The following is a 25,388-nucleotide window of genomic DNA, read 5'->3' as shown; positions in this document are numbered from 1 at the left end:
GCCCCACTGCTGCCATCTCACCAAGACCTCCCATGCTCCCCCCCATCCCACAAAAAATTCCATGCCACGGGGTCAAGAATGAACGGGTGCTGCATGAACATGGACCAAATACTGAAACCTGGAGTCACCGTGAACGAAGCCCCTTGATACGGTTTGGTCCTGTTGAGAGGATCAGATCGCAAAACCAAACGGCAAAGGAGGAGTGAAGGGGTCGAGACGAAGGGAAATACGGAGAAAGTCACGGCCAGGTGGAGTTGGTGGGTTCCAGCAGAGAGAATTGAGAAGATGAAGGGGAAAAAGGGAATATGTGAGGGGGTGGGCGCACGTGGGAAAGCAAGGACAGTTCCTGTGGAGGGAGCAGCGTAGAGAGACAGACAAAGGGTGAGCGGTGTTGGTGTCTTTAGTTTTGGCTCTGTTCCTTTTTCATTTTCTTAAATTTCGTTGACTTCCCATTTCTTACCCTTTTGCTTACTCTGAAAGGGAATACCACTGTGTGTGTGTGTGTGTGTGTGTGTGTGTAAGTCCGCCATCCGTAAACATAACATTTTGAAAAGCCATTTCTGCTAGTTTCCCTTGCAGGGTCTCGTGGCCCGGCATTCCACAGGCTTCCTGGGGCGATATTTTGCACCGTTCCACTTGGTTTTGCGTGAACGGCTGTTACTGTTGCGTGTCTTCGGTCTGGATTTCCACGCTCCTCTGTGGCCTGAGCAGTGACAACCCTTTTGCTTGCCTGCCTTCCTCACAGAAATACCACCTACTGTAGCAAGGTTGCCGTCCCCTTGGAGGTTGTCAACAAAGACCCCGGCTCCTGCGTCAGCCAAGCGGTCAAGCCGGATGACGTGCTCATGTATTCAAACGCGGTCAAGCAGAACCTCTCCTGCCCAGATGTGGAAAGCTTTTACCCCCCTGGCCTTAAACCAAAGGTCCGCTGGTACATGGTGAGTGAGAAAGATCTGGAGGACAGAGCGGGATCTTGGTTGTGGAAGGAGACGTCAGGAGGAGGCCTCCATCTCAGGCCAGCCTGCCAGCATTAGCAAGACCGGGTGGTCCGGGGGGGCGGGGGATCCTGCTGGATGTGGGTCTGCACTGATGGTTTAGGTGATCCGTGGTTTTCCAAGGAGTCAGCCAGAGACAGGCCTGTCCGGCCACTTAGCCAAGATCCATTTCCTTGGTGGCCATCCAGTGGTGGGGGAGTCCCAAAGACCTGTTTTCCCAGCTCTTGCCCCTTTGTCGCTTGAACTGGAAAGGGGGCCTTTTTCTGGATTCTTGCCCAGGCCAAACGGATGAGGGCAGGGCATAGCTGCATCGTCTTGTGCTCTTCCCAGCCCCTAAATTTGTCCCTGGTTTACTTTCTCAGTGCTGGAGATTTTTGGAAAGAGAAGGCTTCTCAGGTCCTCCCAGTCCCCCGATGTCCAGTGGGGCATCAGAGCTGAGCCACTGCCTGCCTCTCCATTAATTGAAGGCCAGTTCTGGCCGCCCTCTCATTTCCATCAATTGCAGAGGTTGGACTTTGTCTCTGGCATGAGTTCCCAGATCCGGTCCCCAAGCAGGAGATGTTCTCCAGGATTCTCCGAGGTTGCAGATTTTATTGATTGATTGACTTGCTGGGCTTAAATGCTACTCCAATCACGCCTGACTCTTGAGCACTTAGTCCAAAACAGTAATAGGATTAAAAACAGAAGCGTAATGCTGTAGCATTAACATTTCCCAGCGCTGAGCGACAATGAAACCTAGATAAAGGCAGCCCGCGGGAGAGACCGGAACAATCCTGTAGCTCCCTAAAACAGCCAGCCCTTGGTGGCTTGATGACCAGCCAGCAGCCTGGGGCCCACTGTCCATCTCAGGGCAAAGCTGGTCCAGAGAAGAGGGGACAGTGAGGGGCAAGTACGGGAACCTCTCCTTTGCTTCTGGAGAGGTTGAAACTTGGCATGGCTTGGAGCTGTCTCCTTGTGATCCTGGCATTGGAGAAGAAGCAGATACATTGAGATGCACATCAATCATCAACATGTCCAAATGTTCCTCTGCTCTGGGGAGCAGCCACTCCGACCCTTCTGCTACTGCGACTCCGGCCGTGTTGAAAGCTGTTTATCTTTTGATCCATCCCCCCCTTGCCCACTTTTCTCCCGAGAGGAAAGAGGAATTACCTCATTAGACTGAAGGGCATCATCCATTAAAATTCAAATCTCAACCATCTATTAGCCAAACGAAACTGAATCCCCAGTGGAAATCAATTTGCAGATGGCAGCTCGTTTATCCGGCTAATAAAACTCTATCAGGAACGGTATATAGCCTCTGTCTTAAATTGCCCCGCAGAGATGGATGTGACGGGGTAATGCTCACCAGTAATCATGGCCAAATGGTGCACAATGTGAACATTTGGGACCGAGGAGAGGCTGCCCCCGCGCCTCCCTTCCTCCCCTGGCCCTCTCCTTGCAGAAATGTCAGAAAAGACAGCGTAGGAAAAGAGCGGTTTGGCTCGGCTGAGCGGCCAGAAATATTTTTGCGCAAAGCCTGGAGGGTTTGCTAGCATCCGGGACCTCAGAGGCCTGCTCCTCGGCTCCGTGGGAAACTCCCGGATTTGGAAGAAAGAAACTAGGAACGGAAGCTGGGGTGTTCCGAAATCCTGCGTGTGCTAAGAGGTCTTGAGTGTTATTAAGCTGTTGATCTCAATTACTTTCCAATTTGCAATGCAAGGATGACCACAAGATGATAGCGCAGTGCTTCTCAACCTTGGCAGCTTGAAGATGTGTGCGAGTTGAAGTCCACACGTCTTCAAGCTGCCAAGTTGAGAAACACTGTGATAGAGATTGACAGGTTGTTGTAGAGATGGCACTAAAGGGCACGGTGTCTTTACTAAGGTAGATAAATCGTTTATCCAACCAAGTGCTACAATGCCTTCTTGGGAAGAACTTCGGAACTGGCGCTTTTGCCTTCAAAGGGTGGTGGCTTCTGTTGAGCGACAACCTGGTCCCAATTCTGCCTTGGTGCCACTGTGCTAGGACTTAACACACAGGCTGGGCATCCTGCCAACCTCAGGATTTCTTTCAAGGGAAGGATCTGGATGAGTCTCTGACTCTTGCTGTTAGAAGACGAACTTGACAGTGCCTCCAGAAATTGGGAGGTGCGTTTGGAAATCCTGGTGGCTGCATTCACTTAAAGGTCTTCACCTGAGCGACTGAATTGACCTGTTTTTAGAGTTGTGGGATCCCTTGAATCTGGAAGTCACGGGTGAGCTTCACACCACCTGCTAGCCTACATGAAACTAATCAGAGTGAAATCTGAACAAGCCTTGCATCTTGTGGGAATGCAGCCGTTCAGTCTTGACCAAACTTGGTTCATCCGGTTGTACGAACGCCGTGCCAGGATCCAGTGCATACGCTTCGGTTTTCTAGCCAACGGCTGCCCCGAAAATTTGTCTTCCCCCCAAGAGGTGCATGTGTGCATGACCTGTGTGCCATTCTCTCCCTCTTCCAGAACTGCGACCTCATAACAAATCGGTATTTTGAGCGAATCCCCAACGGCCTCAACCTCACTTTCACCATTGTCAGCGAGGTATACAACGGCGAGTACACGTGTGTGGCAAGTTTCCACGAGAATGGCCGGGAGTTTGCTCTGACCCGGACTTTGAGAGTCAAGGTGGTAGGTAAGGAGGGTCTAGGAAGAAACGCAAGAGGGCAAGGGGGAGATGGGGGTGAAGAAAGAGGGTTCGGGGTGATTGCCAGGGCTCAGCCTTGCTGCACGTCAGCCTCACCCTCTCCCCAGCTCAGACCCCACACAAGAGGCGTGCATTCCCACGACTGGCCGTTAGAAGCCAGGTTCTTGGTCTTTCTCTTTGCCTCTCCTGGCACAAATTGGGGATTGCATGTTTTAATGAACTGGCAGAGCTGGCCTTTCCGATGCCAGCGTCTTGCTTGGCACGGGGATGCTGTTGGTGGTGACACAGCCACGAGAAAGTGGTTTGCCATAGAAAGGAAAAGGACTTGGGCCTGGAGAAGGGCAGGGCGCCGCTCTTTGCCTTTCATGGGCTGAAGTGGGTGTGGGGACCGGGATCTACTGTGACCCATAACCCAGGATCTGGTAGGACCAACCAAAGCCTGAAATCCTGAGGTTGCTGAAAGTGTGAAAACAGCTCTTGTGCTTTCCTGGGTTTGCAATTTGGCTGCTTACCCTTATGGCAAGTTCGAGATGTTATGCTCCAACACGCATCATTTGCTGGAATGATGTGCAGTAATGCAAGGGCAGGCCTGGCATTTGCTTTGCTTTGCATTGGGTGGGTGGGGGGTGCTGGAGATCACTTCTGGTCAGAGAAAGTAGCTTTTCTCTTAATCTGGGAAGAGCGGACAGGGTAAACAACAGGGGCCTTGTTATCCTGTGGGTGGACCCCCCACATTTTTGCAGAAATGTAGTCAATTGTGAGTAAGCTGAGATACACCTAGTAAACTTCAATGGGGCTTGTTCTGCCTTGAAATCCTGATTTGATTTGACTTTTGCTAAGCCTTTGGTGCAAGCCTCTGCCTGCTTCACCAGCTTGGTGCCCTCCAGTTCCAACACATCTGGAACATCCCAGCTGGCAGGAAGTTGGTTGTGTCTGGGGGTGTCATGGCAATTTTGCACCCTTGGGAGATTGTTGCTAAGGTGCAGTGCAGAAGGATACAGCATCAACCAGTTTAATAACCAAAGCCAGGACTTGCGAATCCAGCCCCCTTGAATGGATGCTTACAAAACAGGGTTAAATTTTAACAAATGATATTCAAGCAGCAGAAATGCCATGTTTAGCTTCCTATTGGAAATGCAAATAATCTTGAAAAGAAACGCTATTTAAATTGCAGGTATGGAGTAGGAAGCACATTAGAGAAAATAAAATTCCAGGCTGGGCTTGATTGCTTTTCTTGTTCTCTAATTTCTGCTATTCTTTTTCAAGTTGCATTGAAAGTTACCACTTTTTGCACAGAGGAAACATAAATTTGCCTTGATGCCCTGACAGATAACATCGTTACTCCCAGCCTGAATAGTGATGTTACCAGCCTCCTTCCTTCCTTCCTTCCTTCCTTCCTTCCTTCCTTCCTTCCTTCCTTCCTTCCTTCCTTCCTTCCTTCCTTCCATCCATCCATCCATCCATCCATCCATCCATCCATCCATTTCCCTTTATTTCCAGATGAAAGCAAAAACTTGTTGACTCCTTTCTCTCCTTGTCATCCCACCCAACCTTTTTTTCCTAAGGAGCTGTCTTTTAGCTGAATCCTTCTGTCCAGTATGCCAAATGTTATTAATCCCACTGTGTAAATACCGCTGCTCCTACTAATAATGATGATTGATGTTGCTGTATCCCGTGACAGTAAGGATGAAACATTTTGGAATTTCCTGTAACAGTGCTAGAAATTTGTGGGGAACATAAACTTGATGATGATAATCATCACCATCATCTTTTTCTTCTTCATCATCATCTCAGAACAAAACAGGACAGAAACGATATGATTATAATATTTCGTAGAGGTTTGGTATACATTTTTTTAAAAAGATGCTCCTACCACCACCGCTGATAGTGGTCACCCGTCCTGTTAGAGTGCGTGGGATGGCAGGCACCCCTGGGGACAAGGGGTCCTGCAAATAATCTGACCCTGTGCCATGGACGGCCACGTAGCTTTTTCTGCCACCCACATTTGCCATCCGCGTGTCTTTCAAGGGACACACAGTTGTGTTCATGCTTGGCCACCGCAGATCCCATTTTGATCAGGCGCTGAGCTTAAGCACCCCTGCTGCATTGGCCGATACACCAGGAGGGTTGGAAAGGTGGTGAGAAGGGAGAACAAACACCTTTTAGAAGAAGACCAAGATCCCCAAAGAAGAAGATGGCAGAGAAGGAGGAGGAGAGGGTTGGGTCAGCTCTGCAAGAAACAAACTCCACGAAAGACTGAAGACTACTTTTATTTAGATTGGCTAGTCACATAATTGTGCAAATCTGAACCTGCTCCCTGTCCTCTTTCTTTTATCACCGCGTGAATTAGAGAGGCGTCTGACTGAGATGTGTGCACACGCTTTCTACATCCCAGACTTAATCTGTGTTTTCCTTCTCATCTCTTTGGTAACGCTTCTCCCCCCACTCCCTCAAGGCCGTCCTCTTTACTCTCTGCAGGTTGTGTGCAAATGAGCAAATAAAAGAGTTGGCAGGCAGGTTGCGGTCTTAGGAAATCTGACGTCTGAAGTAGCACTGAGGTGGTGGAATCCTGCTTTGATTTTTCTACAGTCCATTTAGCACGCCCACGTAATGACAAAGATGCACCATCTGGAGCTTCCTCCGGGCCCTTGAGTTGTGTGGCAGTTCTTATCCTCTCTGAACTGCAGTTCTGTAGAGAGGGGTGGTTGGGGCTGAGAATGGGCCAAGGCAGGAGACTCCCGTGGAAGTAGAAGGTGGCCGGATGCGGTTCTTCTGGAGGTTTATCGGTTGAGTTGAGCTGTAGGATTTCTGATCTGCCCAACGACTAGGTTCATTCTAAAGCTGCGAACGCCCCAGAAAACAAACCAGTGAGCGGAGACACAGAAAACTGTATATCCCGTCTTTGCACCCATTCAGGACCCAGATCTGTTCAGCCCCTGGATCTAAAGGCTAAACAGGTAATTTAGCCTGCAGAAAGAAATGAATTCCACAAACCTCTTCATGGGCTTTATTTTTTACTTGGTTTGCAGGATCGCCAGAAAAATCAAAGCCCCCATTGATCATCTCCCCAACTGAGCAGATCTTCTATGAACTCAAACCAGGTAATGATCCAGCCATGGCCACCTGTTCTTCACATTCAAAGTCCCAGCTGTCAAAGTCTGCCTCCACCACATAAAGCTGGATTGCGGAGATCGGGAGCAGGTCTTGGAATGCCTATACAAAGTTAGAGGTGGGTTCAGGCAGCTTCCTTCTCCCAGACAGCCTCTTCCTCCATCCCTTTCCAGACTGCTGCCCTCCAGCAGTTCTTGCTTTTCACAGCCCACACTGGAATTGCTGGGGGACCAAACCCAGAATCTACGGTGGCAAAATGCAGGTCTCTAGCCCATCTCCTCATGTTAGCATTGTCCTTCGTTGACATGATGGACACCTTGACGTGGTGGCTGCCACTGTGGTTTAACTACTGTGAGTCTGGTGTCTCTGACTTAAGTAATGCAGCCTCAAACCACCTTCTGTAGTTTGTTTTCGTAGAATCGTAGAACATTCTATGCTGCAGCAGTCCATCGGACCACTCCTAACTGTTCAGGCCCCTCTGGAAAGCCTTCGGCCTTCCAGGCAGAATGTTCCACTGCTCTGCAGCTCTTAACATCTGGAAAGTCATCCTAAGATTCAGCCTGAAAGAGCCAGATCTGCCAGCTGTGTGCTGCTGGTCCTGCCCGTTGCAGATTTTTTGGCTGCTTGTGCTGAGATGAGTTTTCACATGGCAAAGCTTTCTACTGTGTTTGTTCCTGGTGGTGGTGATGATGGCACCACCTAGCCCAGTGTTGTCCAAACTTGGCCACTTTAAGATGAGTGGACTTCAACTCCCAGAATTCCCCAGCCAGCATGTCTGGCTGGGGAATTCTGGGAATTGAAGTCCACTCATCTTAAAGTGGCCAAGTTTGGACAACACTGACCTAGCCCATGGCAATGACCTCTTGGGTTCTCCATGGAGGTCATCATGTTGACAGCAGTCCCTGGCTGCCAGCACAATGGTTCTTTGTGATGATTTGGGATGTGCTGACATTGATAAGAGTTCTGACAATTTATATTTATATTTTATATATATTTTTTATATTTTATATTTATATATTATATTTATAGAGAAGTGGCCGGGGCCTTGGACAGGATCGCGCCTTTGCGACCTCTCTTGCCACGTCGGCCCCGACACTCCCCGTGGTTTACGGAGGAGTTGAGGGTGCTGAAGAGGGTTAAGAGACGTCTAGAGCGCCGCTGGAGGAAGACACGGACTGAATCCGACTGAACACATGTTAGAGCCACTATTAAGGCCTACATTGTGGCGATAAGGGCGGCGAAGCGCCAATACTTCTCTGCCCTTGTTGCGTCTGCAGAGTACCGCCCGGCAGTCCTGTTTGGGATCACCAGGTCCCTCCTTGGTAAGGGGGATGTGGTGGTTCATTTGCAGGGCCGCACGGAGGAATTTGCAGAGCACCTGCAGGATAAAATCACTCGGATTCATTCCAAGTTGGACTCCGAGCGTGGTGCAGGGTCTGGGGAGATATCAGGGGATCGTCCTTGCCTAGTTAGCTGGGAACGGTTTGATCCTGTTGTTCCTGAGGAAGTGGACAGGATCCTTCAGTCTGTGAGGGCCACCACTTGCCATCTGGACCCATGCCCCTCCTGGCTGGTGAAAGCAGCTCGGCAGGTGACATGTGGTTGGATCCAGGCGATGGTGACTACATCCTTGCAGGAGGGAGTGTTTCCGGCCGCCTTCAAGGAGGTGTTGGTGCACCCCCTCCTCAAGAAACCCTCCCTGGATCCTACCATACTGGACAACTTTCGTCCAGTCTCCCACCTCCCCTTTTTGGGGAAGGTGGTTGAGGAAGTGGTGGCTTCACAGCTCCAAAGGGTTCTGGAGGAAACGGATTATCTGGACCCCTTCCAGTCAGTTTTCAGGCCCGGTTATGGAATGGAAACGGCATTGGTCGCACTTATGGATGACCTCTGGCGGGAGCAGGATGGTGGAAGTGCGGCCATCCCTGCTCTCCTTGATCTCTCAGCGGCATTCGATACCGTCGACCACGGTATCCTGTTGGGACGACTCAGGGAATTGAGGGTGGACGGCATGGTATTGTGCTGGTTCACCTCCTTTCTCCAGGGCCAATCCCAATCGGTGGTGATGGGGGGCGAGAGGTCCCATCCTCGGCCCCTCCTTTGTGGGGTGCCTCAGGGTTCGGTTCTCTCTCCGTTCCTTTTCAACATCTATATGAAGCCGCTGGGCGAGATCATCCGTCATCATGGGGTGAGGTATCATCAGTATGCTGATGATACGCAGCTATACATCTCCATCCCTGGTGAAGTAAGTGATGCTGTGGCCGCCCTTTCGCGGTGCCTGGAGGCTGTGAGGGTCTGGATGGGGAACAACAGGCTCCAGCTGAACCCTGGTAAAACGGAGTGGCTGTGGGTTATGGCTCCTCTGTATCCAGGACGTTATCATCTTTGGTGCTGGATGGGGTGGCACTGCCCCAGACAGACCCAGTGCGTAATCTGGGGGGACCTCCTAGACTTACGGCTCCTGCTTGAAGAGCAGGTGGCAGCCGTGGCAAGGAGGGCCTTTGCACAACTTTGGGTTGTGCATCAGTTACGCCCTTTCCTGGATCGGGATGCCCTTCAAACAGTCACTCATGCCCTTGTTATCTCCCAGATAGACTACTGCAAGGCGCTCTATATGGGGCTACCCTTGAAGAGTATCCGGAAGCTACAGCTGGTCCAGAATGTGGCCGCGCAAGCTATTGTTGGAGCCCCAAGGAGGGCCCATGTAACGCCTCTGCTCCGCGAGCTGCATTGGGTGCCAGTTTGCTTCCGGGTCCAATTCTAGGTGTTGGTTATCACCTTTAAAGCCCTACATGGCATGGGGCCAGGCTACCTGAAGGACTGCCTTGCCCCCACGATCTCAACCCGTCCCACCCGAACTCACAGAGAGAGCATGCTTCGGATCCCCGCGGTAAAAGAACTTCGTTTAGCGGGATCCAGAAGGCGGGCCTTCTCTGCGGTGGCCCCCGCCCTCTGGAACATCCTGCCCCCGGAGGTGAGACAGGCCCCCTCACCCCAGGCCTTTCGGACGGATTTGAAGGCCTGGCTCTGCCATCTGGCCTGGGGCGGGGAGGGAGGATATCAGAAATGGGGTTGGCTGGCCCCTTAGCGGCCTGGTATGGCCCCCATCGGCCTCTTGGATTTTTTAGCTTTTTTATTTTTTAATGCTTGGTTTTTATAACTTTTAATTGTATTTATGTTTTTAGTGTGTTGTAAGCCGCCCAGAGTCCCCCATTGTGGGGAGATGGGCGGGGACAAGTTAAATAAATAAAATAAATAAATAAATATTGTGAGGAGCAGGTCACTGATGCTCCTCACAATCCCTCCATTGTATCTATGACTTGTCACTTGACCTATTTCTGAATACCATCTACCAGCCTTCTGTGGTAGACCCATGTCCAAAATTAACCCGGCCGACAGGTCAGTGGGGTGAAGGTCCTGTCAGCTGGTTACTTTGGGAACAGTGTTTCTCAACCTTGGCAACGTGAAGATGGGTGGACTTCAACTCCCAGAATTCCCCCAGCCACCATCTTTAAGTCCATATATCTTAAAGCTGCTAAGAGTGAGAAACACTACTCCAGAAACGTGAAAGTGGCTGAGGTCTCCATCCCCAGTCCCTGGTCGTATGGATCCAGTCCTGTCCCACCATCCTTTAAGGACCATGACTAGGGGTGATTTCTCTTGCCGGCTTGCAATACTGGCTGGTAGAGGAAATGAAGCCAGGGAAATCCTCCAGGTGTTACCCTTAAATTATCCCATGTGAAGCTATAAAGATAACATCATTTGTGGGACTCATAGCCGAGGCAGATTGTAGCTTCTCTTTCAGAACAGAGCATAATTTTGGAATGTGCATGTACACGACCGTAATAAATAGCCAGGCAGACAAATGCAGCCCCAAACCCCAAGTTACAATTTCGTAAACCCTTCTTATGCTGTGCCGTTATAATTTTTTCCTGTAGCTCAAGCACTTCACCTTCCCATTCAGCAAAATCCTGTACAGGGTATAACCACATAGCATTTTCCTCCGAGCGTCAATGTTAGTAGGAAGAGGTTCTCGGGAAAATACTGCTTCAGCACCAGGCTGGCTCGTTCTGCCCTCTGCAGATGCCCACCTGGCCCAAAGACCCTGTTTCCATGATCAGAACCACTCGTGTGCTGCAGGGAAACCCTGCTCCCACGACAGTCCTGCTGAGAGTCTGTTTGGGAGTGGTGGTGTAGGAATGCAGCTTCTGCTTGCCCGAAAGGTGATGTTTAGAAGAAGACCTTCATCCACAGGAGCTTCTGAAGCTGGATGCCTGGGTTGGGAATTGCAACATGCTAGACGGGGATGATGGATGGGGCAGTCCCAACACCCTTGGAGATGCCAGACTGGTCTAAGAGGGCATCTTTCAGCACTTGGTTCTTATTCCATGTGGACACTGTGAGTAATAACCTTCCTGCTGTTTCCCATGCTAGGACAAGAACTGCTTCTTCTTTGCGAGGTCTCTTTTACATTCCTGAAAGACTCTCCCCAGGACGTCTGGTGGGTCATTGATGGAAAACCCACGGATGACATCACTGACCTCAAGTTCAACATATCCCATGAGTAAGAGTCAAGGACTGTCCTGTTGGCTAAAAGGGGAACATCATGGCTTCATCCAGGTTCTCAATGGTGGATGGGAAAAGTGCAGCCAAAAATGGGTAGATGGAGTGTGCTGCTTGGGGAGGGAGTCAGGGTTCCTCCTCCAAAGGTGCAAGACCCTCATGTTCCCCCAGTCTCTCTTTTCCAGCCCAGCCTACCTCACAGGGTCATTGTTGTACAGAAAACCCTGAAGAAAGGCATGGAGCATATAAAAGTTTTAAAGGCGTTTGGGTGGCAGACTCCAGGCTTTCAGCCCGATCCCAAATTGCACACTCCTAAACTATGCCCTGTACCCTGGCCTGTAGTGCGGGGTGAGGCTTTAACCCGAGTTGACATTCCCGATGCCCAAAGGAGATGAAACAAGAGGTGTCTTTTGGCACCCCTGGTGAGGAGCAGTTGGCTCCAGGCGAAGGAGGAGGGGTGGATAGAGCAATCCCCTTGCCTCTGCTCCCAGCACAGCCCCAGGCCAGCTCCTAGAGGAAGAAGGTCAGCTCGTTCACTTCCAGCCCAGGAATTGCCAGCAAGCTCTGGGTTGGCTTTTCCTTCAGGCTGAGGGATGCTGTGCAGAGCACCTCTGGCCTCTGCTGGAGCCTGCAACATCTGGGCTCAAGTGTGTGCTCTGGCTGAGGGTGCTGGGAGCCACAGAGCAATGCAAGGCCTCTCCAGGAGGCCAGGGTGAGGAAGGTGCCTGACAGCCAGGCAGAACAGAGCCCGCTGATTTGGGGTAAGCTTGAAAGAACCTAGGAGAACTGGGATCAAGCTGGCTCCTATTGTCGGTCAAAAACAGCTCACAGCTGCAGGGATTGTGTATTGGAAGATAGACGCCCCTTTCTCACTCATTTAATTTGCATCGCGCACCTAACCTGGTGCCTGAGTTGCTGGGTTCACGCAGCATGCAAAGCCATAAGCCGATCCAGGTTTGTTGACATGTGACCCCGGGGTCTTTAGCAGACTTGGGGGACTGCACTGTGTGAACGCAGCTGCAGGGAAAAGTGGCATGTAGGGCATGCATCTGGATCTACATTTTTTGCTCTGCATTCAACTCAGCCAGTGGCTCTTGAACACGAGAAGCTCCAGGGGCCTTATGTCCGTTTAGTGACCAACGTTATAGTTTAGCCGGCGTTCCAAAGACAGGCCCAGCTAGAGCAAGGCACGTTTTCAGGGTGGGCAGCTGCAGTGAGCCACACGCACCGGCCAGCCTTTCTCAACCGGGGTCTTTCCTGATGCGTTGGGAATGCAACTCTGAGACTTCCCAAAGAGCTGTACATCCTGAGGCTCACCTGGGCACCAGGAAGTGTTTCCACTAGGAACGCACACATTTTTTGCTGGTGGACCAAGCTTCTATTTCTGTTTTCTTTCTCTTCTTGGCCTTTTCTAGGGAAATCCCCTTGGCGATCGGAGGCACGACAATCAAAAAGATTCTGGTTGTGCCCCGCGTGACGGAGAAGGATTTGAAAAAAAATTACACTTGCTTTGCCCAGAACAACAAAGGCACTGTTCAGGTCCAGGCCATCGTGCGGATGAAACGTAAGGAAGCCGAGTGCAACCACCGGCCTTTCTGGAAACTCTGGGATCCAGGCAGGGAAGGAGTCGGGGGTTTTTATTCTCTCTGTTTTTGCGACTTCTGCGCTGCCGGTGTCTGCTGCAAAGGTCCACCATGGGAGGAAGCTTGTTCTCTTGCTTTCTCCAGCAGAAAGGTCTCTCCAGAGAGGAAGAGGGGGAAGGAGCCGAGTTCAGACTTAAGTAAAGCCAGGGTTTGCCTCTGTGGAGTGGTTTCCGCTTAGCCTCTCCTGAGTCAGTGCCTTCAGATGTGTTGGGCTTCCACTTCACGTTGTCTACGAATTATGAGAGCCCAGAGCCAACGTATCTGGACGGCACCAGTTGGGGGACGTTGTTTCTGCATCAGAACCTCTTTTGGCTGCCAGCGTAGGTAGAACTGATACAAGAATTCCTGGGGCGCATTTACACTGAGGTTGATTGCAGCTGGGTTGTTCTCCCCAGAACGTTGTTGATTTATTGTTTCATACTGGTTTATTTTAGATGGTCTGTTTTTAATGGATTTGTGCGCTGCCCAGGGAATACTGCTGGGAAGTCTGGAAATTTTAGAAATAAATCAGTGGAAATGCCAGGTTTTGTTTGCTTGCTTGACCACAACCTTGCTTAACCTAACGAGAAACAGGTGGCCTGCTAGGCGCCAGACCAGAGAACCTGTCCCTGGATGCTGAGCTCCATTTAGTTTTTAGGGAACGGGCCCCTCTCTAGCCCTCAAGTCCTTTGAAGCCACTTGTTGATTAATCTCTTTGGGGAGCATTTCCATCTTGCCCTAAAGCTAAACTTTGGGCAGCGGTTGAAAAGCTGAATTCTCCTTGGACTCTAGCTCGACTCATGATGACTGTCCAGGCACTTCACAGTAATACCGAAGTGGTTGGTCACTGTCTTCTTTCGGATGCATGATCTGCATCCCAGCTTAGCCTGTTTACTGTGCCCCTCCTCCCCAGCCAGATGGTTGTCACTAAATGGTGGCACAAACAGGTGGGTGCTTCCCTTGATTTTTCACGTTTTGGGCTCTTCTGCAGCTCAACCCCTTGGCTTGAAGAGACAGTGGAAGCTGTGAGATGTTAAGTCCTTCACGAGGCCGGAACTCTTGGTTGGGTATAATCAGCATCTGCAGCGGATGTCCTCAGAAACCTCTGGTTCTGGCAGGGAGCGTCAGAGGCTGAGCAGGGGCAAAGTTATTAAAAGCCCTCCTCTGGGCCTCAGGGCATCCATCTTGTCCAAATGTCTCTGACTTCTTCCCCATCACTTGCTGCCCTCTGCTGCTTCTTAAACTCGAGAAGCTGAACTGAAGCTGAGCCATGCTGGACGCAGAGCCAGAAGCTCCCTCGGGAGCTGGGATCCTGGGATGGAAGGGAGAATCCATGGCTGGATGGAGCTCACCTTCCCCACTTCTCTATCTCTGAATCCTTCCTGGCAGCTACATCAAGGGGCTTTCCTCAGGGGTTCGAGCTGGCATAAAGTACAAATGGTACCATCTGTATTGTGGGCCAGGTTCAGGAACATATTCTGGAGTCTTCAGGCTTTGCTTCCCTCCCATCAAGTATCACCGGTCACTCTTCTTGGTTTTTTGGGAAGGAGTTTAGGCAATGCTTAGATGGTGGGTTTAGCTACCTGTCCAGTGCCCAAATAACTGGTAGCAGACATTAAACAGGGTGCTGGGTGAAATGGAGAAGCTCTCTTGATGCTTCTTGCTACCTGTTCTTCAGCACCTGTCTGTCCAGCTCTTTCTGAACTCAGGTCTGGAGAGCACTACACTGGTGTTCAGAATTAGCTTAGCTGACAGACAAGACACGTGGTGGGGCCCAGGGGGAAGGGGAAATGCTGTGAGGGAACGGCAGTGTTGGCCATCAGTGACCAGAGACACCAGTTCTGACCTTGGAAGTAGCCAGGGAATGTCCATGGAGAACACATGTGCTAGAGCCAGCTTCCAGATTGGCTCTCCCATCATAACAATAATCACATTGGCATGTAGTGCCACCCAAGCAAGAATGGGGTGGGCTTTGGGGGCAGTCCTGGATGATTTGTACTCCTTATTTGTCCCAGCCCTGAAACTGATGGGGAATGCCTGGAATCAGAAGCAGGAAGCCCTTTCTTGCAGGTGTTCCATCCAGGTGACCGTGCACCTCTCAGGTGTCCCCGTTTCTCCCCAACCATCCATGTCCACCTCATGACTTTGGGGAGAGCTCTTCCTCCAGGGGAATTATTTCTTGTTTTAAAAGTCACGATATAGCCGGGATGCCTCTGAACATCCAGAAACTGCCATCCTCAGTGTTTTGCCTTTGCTATGAAAGAAAGAGAATCCCCCCCTTTTTTTCCTGTCCTGAAAAAAAGAATCCCATTTTTCTTCTTCTTCTTCTTCTTCTCCTTTTGTGCTGCCTCCCTTCAGCCCCAGTTACGAGATACACCGTGGAGCTCGCTTGTGGCTTGGGGGCAACCGTGATGCTTGTGGTCATCCTGACGGTCGTTTACCACGTCTACTGGCTGGAACTGGTCCTCTTCTACCGCACTCATTTTGGGACCGACGAAACCATCCTTGGTAAGGGAGATTCACCCGTTGGCCTTCTGCACCGTTGGCCCTTGGCCTCCAGAGCCGCTGAGGCTGATTCTCCACCGCAGGGGTTTCTGGTTGGACTGCGGCCTTCTTGCTCTCTGGGGTCTTCAAGCTGTGCCTTGCTTTGCTTTCCCTGCCTTTGCTGTGCCCGCTGCTGTGCCCCCAGGCAGCTTCCCTGTCTCCACATGGAGGCTTTGCTTTTCCCAGCTCTTCAGTCTGGTATCCATGTGCTTGGCATTGCGTCTTCTCTGCCACCGTCACCACCACCCCCGCGCCTCCTCCTCCTCTTGGCAATTTCTTCTCTTTCATGCCTCCTACCTTTTCCCTCTCCCCCTTTCTCTAGAATGCACTGCCTCCCACCCTCCACATTTCCCTTCCCTTCCCTTCCCTTCCCTTCCCTTCCCTTCCCTTCCCTTCCCTTCCCTTCCCTTCCCTTCCCTTCCCTTCCCTTCCCTTCCCTTCCCTTCCCTTCCCTTCCCTTCAAGCGCTTTGGGCCCTGAACCTCTGCCCCCATTTCCTTTCCCCATTCTGGGACTGCCTCTCTTCTAACCTCTACAGCAGCGTTTCTCAACCTTGGCAACTTGAAGATGGGTGGACTTCAACTCCCAGAATTCCCCAGCCAGCAAAGCTTCTTGTTGTGCAACTGCGTCTGAGTGCCGAGGTGGCCCTTGGCTCTTCTTCCAAAGCGTTTTCGCCAGGCTGGGTGGACTGGAGTGGCCGCTTTCGGCAGGCCAGCCCAAGAGAGACTCCGGCAGGGAGCAGGTCCTTTTCTTGCCCAAGACAACGCATGATGAAATCCTTTCTTTTTTTATCTCAGCCTGCCCCTAATCAGTTTGATTGGGGGATCGCAAATGTTTTGTGTGTCTGAATGATTTGTTTGACTCCCTTTAGAGCAGTGTTTCTTAACCTTGGCACCTTTAAGATGTGAGGACTTCAACTCCCAGAATTCCCCAGCCAGCAATGCTGGCTGGGGAATTCTGGGAGTTGAAGTCCTCACATCTTAAAGGTGCCAACGTTGAGAAACACTGCTCTGGAGTTAGGAGCCCTCCTGAAGCCAGACGTCTTTGGGTATCAAGATACATGTGCGGCGGACGGCATTTCTCTCTGCTTCCGGCTGTTGCCTTTGTGGGATTTCATTTGTGGCCTGTTCCTGGCCTTTGAAAATGAAGATGGTTCCTTAAGGTGCAGGAGGGCATGAGGAAGAAGACCTCTAGAAACACCTCTGGCCAGCCATCTTCCAAACATGCATCTGGAAGGGGAGTCAAAACACATCTGATAATGTAATTTGCATGCTTTGCCGGGCTGGGGGATTCTGGGAGTTGAAGTCCACGCGTCTTAAAGTTGCCGAGGTTGAGAGACACTGCTCTAGAGACAATTCCTTTCCTTTTGGGTCCTAGCCCCATCTTCTACACCAAGGGGCATTTTTTCCATGGCATGGAGGGCTCTTAAAATTATTCTGCTTGCTTTTGGCAAGGGTGCACACAGTACTTACAGAAAGAGTGAAGTTTTTTCCTGGGGGGTGGCAGAAAGGGAGGGGACCCAGCGTCTTAAGCCAGCTGTTTGGTGTTCATTTTATGCAAGCGACTGGTGCCCAAGCCCCAAGACGGTGGTCTTCGTGGAGGCCCCTGGCTGGTCTCTGCTGGGAGAGGAGAGAGGAATTTGGCCTGTCCAGCTCCTCCTTTGCTTAGCTTGAAATGAAGCCAGCTTCACCTCTGCCCTGAACGCCCTGGCTGAGCTTTACTTGGGGTTCTCCTCTCCCCCAACCCACCTGCAATGGGGGGGGGTTAAGAATCGGGCCCCTCCTGCGGGATTCTGGCTTAAGGCTCCGTCCACGCCAGCACACAGAGCACATCCAACAATTGGGCATGAGGTTTGCTGAGTTGCTGCTGGTGCCCTTTGTCCAGCTATGGTTATTGCATTTTAATTGTCATGCAAATTGGCCGTGGCCGCTTCAGCGGATTATCGCACATCTCTGTCTGCTTTAATAATGCGCCTTCTTAACTTCTCCCTGAAGGCTGCACGTCGAGATTTCATTTGACGTGAACCAGAAACTTCATGGAGAGATCATGCTGTTTTCTTGGCGATGATACAGAAATGCTTTGTTCCAGGATGTGGTTCTTTGTTTTTTCGGTTTTACTTCCCAGTCTAGTTCATAGCGGTGGGATTTACTGGTGGTTCCCCATCCGCTTATTAACGGATGCTCGGCCGTTTCAGGATCGGCCAGCTGCTGCCAGCATTAAATTCTACAATGCACGAGGCAATAGATACATTAACAAAATATATTCATTAATGCCTATGGAGATATTAAAAAGTAGGAGTTACCAAGTGCTCCCCGGTCTCCTTTTAAAAGGAAGGCAGCTTTTTCTGGCTTGAGTTTCTTTCGGGCCCCTTGCGTTTTGCTCTGGCATCCCTCCAGGGCTCTGCAGCGCTGCATCTGCAGCCCCAGCGATGCAGACTTAGGGAGCGGACAAGCGAGGTCCAAAGGCCCCTAATTCTTTCGGCACCCCTAATTCCTTCTGCTTCTCTCTCTCCCTGCGGCCATCAGACGGGAAGGAGTACGACATCTACGTCTCCTACGCGAGGAACACGGAGGAGGAGGACTTCGTGCTGCTGACCCTTCGGGGCGTCCTGGAGAACGAGTACGGCTACAAGCTGTGCATTTTTGACCGAGACAGTCTCCCCGGGGGAAGTGAGTATCCCAAACAGGGTGCCTCTTGGCTCTCCATGGGGGGCCGGGCTGCCTCCCTCTTTGTTGCTCCCTCCTGCGCCCCGGGTGCCTGCGCAGCTCCAGCCGATGGGGCAAGAGAAGGGCCCTGGCGCGGCTCCCCCCAGAAGGGAAGTTGTGGGCTCCGCGGGCGCGTTGGATTGGAACGTCGCTGCCTGCGGCTTTTGAAATGCCAGATGTTGCTCTTTTCCCAACAGAGCGGCTTTTGATCGCGTTAGGCTTCCTTCCCTGGGGGAAGAGCTGAGGATGCTCACAAGGAGCTTCTGCAAAGATAGCGTAGGCCAAGAGGGAGAGCGGGGTGGGCGACTCAGGGCCCTGTGCAAACCACGGGCCTCCTTGGGGGGATAAGGAGCCCAGGGAAGCTGTGACCTAAACCCTAAAAACGGCATGGCAGTTTTGAAAAAGGGAATCCAACCTGCTTTCCAAGGGGAAAACGGGAACCTCAGTTGATGCTCATTTTGCATTATTGCCAATTCTTCTTTTGTGTCCAAACCATTCCTGGCCAGCCACAGATGCCAAAGGCTGCCCACCTTTGGCTTAAAGCAGTGTTTCTCAACCTCAGGAACTTTAAGATGGGTGGACTTCAATTCCCAGAATTCCCCAGCCAGCATTGCTGGCTGGGGAATTCTGGGAGTTGAAGTCCACCCATCTTAAAGTTCCTGAGGTTGAGAAATGCTAGCTTAAAGTACAGGGAGTCCCCAGTTTAAGACCGAGTTCCATTCCCAAGGTCTGTCCTTAAGTCGAATTTGTATGTAAGTCAAAGCAGTATGATTGTATAGTACTGTATAAGTAGTATTGTCATGAACTTGAACCATTGTGTATTTAACTTGAATTCTGCTACAGTAGGCTCCGTTTTTAACTATGGGCCGTCCTTAAACCGGGCATTCTTAAACCTGGGGACTATTATAGCAATTTCCTTGTGGAGTGACCTTGGTTTAAATGCTCAACATATTTTTTCCAGCTTATGCTGCAGGGAAATTATGGGGCCGAAGGTAACAGGAGACCCGTTTGGTTCCAGATGTTCAGATTTTCTGAGTTGGGGTTTGTTTCTCCAAGGTCTAGGCCCAGAGGGGTTCCAGGGGTACACTAAAGTCAGAGATAGAACTGCCAATCTTGAAGCAATGTTTCTTCAGCTCTGTGTCTAAAGACAGCCCAGGTTAAGAGCACACGGCAGATATGGAGTTCTAGAGAAGGATTCCATTGGGACACCAACTCCCATGGTTCTCAGCAGCAGAGGCAAACAGTTGGCTGTTGGACTGGAGATGCCAGTGTTAGCACCCAGCACATCTGGACAGGAGTCATGTTGGGGAAAGGGGAGAAACCCAGCAGCCTGGTTCTCCTGCCAATGTTTACATGACTGCAGATTCTGATAATCTTTTAGCAAGTTACGCAAGCTTGATAATCCTTAAGCGAGTCCATATAGGAGGGGTCAAAAAAATCAGGATGCAACCACACGATCAAAGCCCCACCCCTTTTCACATGTGTAAAAGAGACACCACCTTGACTTTTTTGACCTCCCCTGTGAATACTCCTGAAGTCACAGGGCGGCATATCGGGGACAAAGAAGTCAGCACGGAGAGGAGGTCACTTGTGGAAGGGATGAGGGCCAGGGCCACACAGCTGTCTTCTGCTCCGCACATTTGGTGGTGGGGCTGAGAGAAGCTGCTTCGTGGAAGGGAGAGGAGCTAACGTGGTAGGTCGGTAGGACTGTGGCACTGGCACATTCTGACCTCCTCGTGTCCTTTGTCCTGCATTTTAAGATGGGAAAGGTTCAGAGAAGGGCAGCAAGACAGACCAGGAGCCCAGAAGCTGTAATGGGAGGAACCGGGCAGGATCAGCTGGAGGAGATAAATGGGATAGGAAGGCCTTTTCCCAGTGTTGGACAGGAGGCCATGCAGAAGATGGCCAAGAGCTGTTCTCGTGTTCCCAAGTGCAGATCTCTGAACAATGGGTTTAAGCTACAGGAGGGCAGATCCTGATGGAATTTTAGAAAGAACTTCAAGGTGGGACTGAAGACCCAGGGAGGGGTGGGCTCCTCTTCATTGGCTTCTACAGTTGCTGGACAGCCATCTGTCTAGAATATTTGAACTTGGATTCCTGCACTGAGCAGGTGGCTGGACTTCACAGCCTCAAGACTCCCTTCCAGTGCTATCCTGGCCTGGTTCCTTCCTTCATCATTTCTCTCAGTCCCACCTTGAAAGGTTCAGGGAAGTCCAGTCCAAACTTCCAATGAGCGAAAAGAGCTTTTTTAGTTTTCCTGGCCTTGGACTATTCTTGAAGAAGGGGAGACAGTGATCTGGACGCATGTCCACAGGCCAGATACACGTCTGGTCTTTGGAGGAGTTCCAGGGGTTGTTTGCATGCCCAGGGGCAGGGGGGTTTCACCAAAGTGCTTTTGGACCCATTCTCAGATTCTCGGAGAGGCTATTGGCAAAGGGCTTGTGTTCTGGAGCTGCACTCAAGTTTCATTTTCTTTAATGCCCCACATGTTGTTCTAGTTTTGACACACCTTCAGTTGTTTGTGCCCAGAAGCATCTCTGGAAAAAATGGGACCTCTTTGTTTGCAGGACTTTCTAACTTGCAGCCAGAACAACCCTGTCCTGAAAAGTGCTCCCCTGTCCTCTCCTGCTTCCCCTTCTCCTGCTGTCCACTCTTCTGCTCTCTACTCTTTCCATTCTCCTGCTTTCCACTCTTGGCCTTTTGCAGGAACCCCCAAGAGCTGAGGGTCTCTTTCTCTGCTTGCTTTCTGCATCAGCAAGCACGTTTGGCACCTGGTACATAGCATGGAGTGTTTAAATGGCCCCACCTCTGAGCTCCTGTTATGCAGCCGCCCATCCCAGGTCCTCCAGACCATTCCTCAGTCCACTTCTGCCTGAATTCTGTGAAGCGTGGCGTTTGTCAAGGCTTGCACCAGTTACATCAGTCATTGGTGTGATTTTGCTTGGAGGCTTTTCTCTCTGGGGATGTGGAGTAGCTGACACCTGCCACGTGAAATGCTGGTATTCCAAGCTGAGGGGTCAGAAAAGGGCTCCCGGTATCCTGGATCATGCTGGCTTGAAGCGGTGTGGCATTATTGTCCGTGCTCCTGAATGCCACCCATCTGGAGAAAGGTGCTTTGATTAGGGAGGTGGCATTCACACAAGCCACTCAGTTTGTGAAAGATCTAGCAGCTGCATTCCCACGACATGCTGAGCTTGGCTAGGGTTAACCTTAGTTAGGTTTTTCTGCAGCGTAGCATGGTCTCCAACCCATACCGTTTGGTTCATTTACGGGTTAAGCGTGTTGTGTGAACGCAGCTTATGCACATGAACTATCCAGGCTCTGTCTTCCCTTCCGTGCTTTAAGTTGGTCACCTGCCCTGCAATTCCCACAACTCCTCGCCCTCGGCTTCCTTCTCTGCCACGGATAGTCCGATCTCCAGGTCGGCTCTTCCTGCCTTGGATAGGAGAGCCGTTTGCAGGCCCCAAGAAGATGCTTGGAAAGCAGGATTGGAAAGTCCCTGTGACAGGAAGGTCCGAGCAAGGAGTGTGCACGGGCAGTGCCCCCCAAGAATCCAAAACCACTCCCTAAAGGATTAGGTCTCATGTACAGCAAAGGATCCCAGTCGTGAGATCCCTGCTGGTGCTCTCTGCATTCCATTCCCACCTTGGAAAGCTGACCACAATTTTCCCCTAACGGATTTGCCAAAGCTGCCATGGTTGAGGATGCACCAGGACACAAAATGTCACTGGAAGGAGATTGTGTGTCCAGCATAGGCTTCACCCGAAACCCAGGTTGACAGAACCCCATGGCTGCATTTACATGCCTCATGGCCCCAAAGCCAATAGCCCCTTGATGTGTATCTGCCAGGAGGCAGCAGCCTTGCTCACCCAAAGTCTCCACCACACGTGGTCTGCTGCAATTGCAAGCCCTGCGTGGAGCCAGGAGGAGGGGCATGGAGCCAAGCCGAATCCAACACCCAGGAAGGGGGCATGGTTGGCTGCTGGCAAGGGCTCCGTTCCTGTGGGTTTTATCCACCTGGAAGGCCTCTTCGTCCTTCTTGGGCTGTGATGCTCATCCTGCCCAGAGTCGTTCCGGGACTGCCTGCAACAGAGGCTCTTGTTCTCTGCCAGAGCACGAGCCCTGACTTGATTCTTCCTTTGGCTGGGTTTGCCCAGTTCACTGAACCGGATTAGTTAAACCTGCTGCGGCTGTTTTCAGACCACACACTAATCTTGGTTTACTTGCGCCTTAGAGTGTTGTGTAGACCAGCCCGTTGGCTTAGTTCATGGCTCAGCAGCCGTGTTCACCCGACCCACTCGCCTGATTCCAGAATTAACTCATTTCCAGGGCTCACTTGCTCAGCTGAACCCTAACTCTCAGAACAAGCGGGGTTGGCCCCGGGCAGTGCGTCTCAAGAACTCTAACCGAGCTTAATACTAACCATGCTTAGCATGCCGGGCACATGCAACTGCAAGGTTTTGACTTGACCGGGTTAAACAGGTGGTATGAACTCAGCCAATTATGTGGCAAACCCAGAGAGCCAATTAATCTACAGCAAGGTTCTTCAACCTTGGCCACTTTAAGACGGGTGGACTTCAACTCCCAGAATTCCTTGCTGGTTGGGGAATTCTGGGAGTTGAAGTCCACCCATCTTAAAGTTGCCAAGGTTGAGGAACCCTGATCTACAGACTGCATGGAAATGTGTTTGGTGCAAGAGAGGCAGGGGACGCAGTCGAGGCCTTGAGCGAAGGGATGTGGGGAGGCGTCTTTTCCCTGGCTGGGATTTGAATTTGCTCACTGTTCTGGGCAGGTGCTGCTTCTGGTGGAGCTGATGTATAATTTGGGTGTGCCTTGGCATCCACTTTCGTCCCTGGAGCCCAGCTGTTCTGCAGTGGGTAGGACCGCAGTGAAGGATGTGTTCCTGAGCAAAGGCCATCCCTCTGCCCATCCCACCGCAGAGAGCCTTGCTGCCCTCCACCCCTAGCTTCTTCACCCAGTTGCTGGCTCCTTGCTTGTCCCCCTTCCCCAGAAGAGCCACCCACCGCTCCCCAAAGCTTTTCCACCTGGCGAGGGGGGCGTGGGGATGGCTCCCTTGGCTGAGATCCTGCTCCAGGCGAAGGGGTGTCTGTTCCCTTCCCTTGAACCGGCTGTGGCTCTGGGGCTTGCCAGGTTTGCTGGGGTTGGATCCTCGGCCCTTTATCCAGGGTCTCTGATCCCCCAAAGGTGTCATCAGCTATCAGCCCATCTCCCTTTCCTGTCCCTTCTTAATGCTGGGCAGCGAAAAAGAAATCGGGCACTGACCGTCTTGGGGTCCCTTGGTGGTTTTGCTCCCATCTGGGACCCGCGGGTGGTTGGGGGCAGCCCTAAGGAGCGCTCCTGCCCAGCCTGCAAGCGAATGTGAGGAGTCCAACCCTGGGAAGGCACCCTGGCTCTGCCGGTTGTGGGGAGCGGCTGGGGTGCCAGCCCCTCTGCTGCCTGTGCTGCCAAGGGCCTTCGACAGATCTGGAAGACCTTCTCCAGGAAAAATGCCAGCATGGGTCTTGCTAGTCCTGCTTCTTGGCCATTCCAGCATTCCAGATGCTTTGTCTCTTTACCCAAGTAACCCATTTTCCGGGTTCTGCATGCTACACGAGACTAGCTCGGCCTTTGGGTTTGCCCTGCAGTGGTAAGCCCCAGAATCATAACACAGAGGAATCTTAGCCCAGCTGGGGTTGTTGTGCAGGTGGATCTGCTGGGACATGACCTGCCCTGCTTCAGCGCGTGGTGTGAACCCAGCCTCAGTCTAGCCGCACAAAGCCCCTCGCCAGGATAGCCAAGAGGTTTCTTCCTTCCTTCCTTTCCTTAGGCACCAGCCGGACTCTGTGCGGCACTTGCTTGCCGAAGTTTGCTAACCTGTTTACGAAATGCCCATAGGATCTCTCAGTTCCGTCTGTTGCTGGTGGAAGATGAAGCCGTATTGGATGAGCCGGGAGCAGGAGCGAGATCCCCCCGCCGCTCCTGCAGCACCGAAGCATCCCCCTTTCCTTACGCTGCCCGGTTCCCTTTGACAAGCTCAGCCAGGAGGCCACCAAGATCAATCAGTGCCAGGCTTTGCCCGCTTCCCTTTGTGAGAGCCTGCCTCCCTCGGCCCCAGCCTTGCGCTCAGTCAGCCCAGCTTCCGGCGCCGTTTGCATTCAGGGTGGAAACGCAGCTGCCAAATTTCTCTTAGGAGAAGGAGGCAGGCCCAGCTGACCTGCCTGCAGTTGGCGCACAGCAGCACGTAGGGCCAACTCGCTTTGGCTCGCGTCTGCACCGGGCGTGGGAGGGCCCTCCTCTCCCCCCAGCGCCCTTCCACAAAGCAGGCCCTCAAGCAGCCCCCTCCAGCCTGTGGGAGCCTGCACCCCTCACGGTTTTCACGGCATCCATCCTTGCCGTTCCTCCTCTAGATGGGGGCCAGAGGTCTGTCCCAAATCCCTGTGTCGTGGTGGTGCTTTGGAGAGGAAAAGGCATGGCTTTGCAACAGGGATTGTGGAAGGGGGCATGACACCCAAATTCCCTTGGACCACCCTTATTTCTCATTAAAGAGCCACGGCGGTGGAAAAGAGGAACCATTAATGTGGCTGAGACACGCTTCCATTTAATTTGGATGCCAAGGAGGACTACAGTCAAGATGGTGCCCGCAATAGTGCAGCTGAAACTCTGGCTGTTTTTTATGTGCATGGCAGCCGTGACACAGATAAAAAAGACGTAGAGCTGCTATTGCATCATTGGGGCACCATCGTGACTCTTTTGACCACACCCTGCAGACACCCCCGACTCTAACCATCCTGAGGTCCAGACTCTCCACTGTGAGGAGCTTTGGAGTTGTGCATTTCCATGGCTCTGCGTGGCTGCTGCACATTTCCAAAGCAGGTGGTTTATGGCGGAGGGTGGGCACAGAGGAACACCGCTGTAATGCACCCCATTAGACCGCAGTTGGTGAAGAGAAAGGCAGGGAAGGGCGGGCGGGCGGGGCTGGCTTTAAATCGGGATATGGCTGAGTTGCGCTTGGTGCAAGGAGGGAAGGCAGCCCGTGGCACAGGATCCCCCTTCCCGACTCCTGGGACTTGGGGACATCCTATGTGACGCAGGGTGGGAGAGGGAAGGGCCCACACCTGCACAGGAGGTCCCAAATCCAATCAGCTGGACAGGGTTCATAAGGGATTTCAGAAAACCATCCGGGATAATT

General features: G+C 51.9%; 1 protein-coding gene across 9 annotated transcripts in view; it reads left to right on the top strand.

Moving 5' to 3' along the window:
• IL1RAP (interleukin 1 receptor accessory protein) overlaps positions 1-25,388 on the top strand; it is a 79,905-nt gene that overhangs the window by 42,145 nt on the left and 12,372 nt on the right. For all 9 annotated transcript variants that reach the window (XM_088132365.1, XM_088132369.1, XM_088132367.1 and 6 more), the window contains 7 exons: positions 746-938; positions 3,475-3,643; positions 6,685-6,756; positions 11,201-11,330; positions 12,745-12,893; positions 15,310-15,459; positions 18,020-18,163. In XM_088132365.1, coding sequence (XP_087988491.1) covers positions 746-938; positions 3,475-3,643; positions 6,685-6,756; positions 11,201-11,330; positions 12,745-12,893; positions 15,310-15,459; positions 18,020-18,163 — 1,007 coding nt within the window. The remainder of the gene's footprint in view (positions 1-745; positions 939-3,474; positions 3,644-6,684; positions 6,757-11,200; positions 11,331-12,744; positions 12,894-15,309; positions 15,460-18,019; positions 18,164-25,388) is intronic.

This window comes from Python bivittatus, unplaced genomic scaffold (assembly GCF_059951505.1).
Source record: "Python bivittatus isolate LINGU-HERP-01145 unplaced genomic scaffold, Pbiv_v1 ctg000980_np1212, whole genome shotgun sequence".
In the NCBI taxonomy this organism is placed as follows: Eukaryota; Metazoa; Chordata; class Lepidosauria; order Squamata; family Pythonidae; genus Python; species Python bivittatus.
The sequence above is the reverse complement of the archived record's forward strand: the minus strand, read 5'-3'. Positions and strand labels throughout refer to the sequence as shown.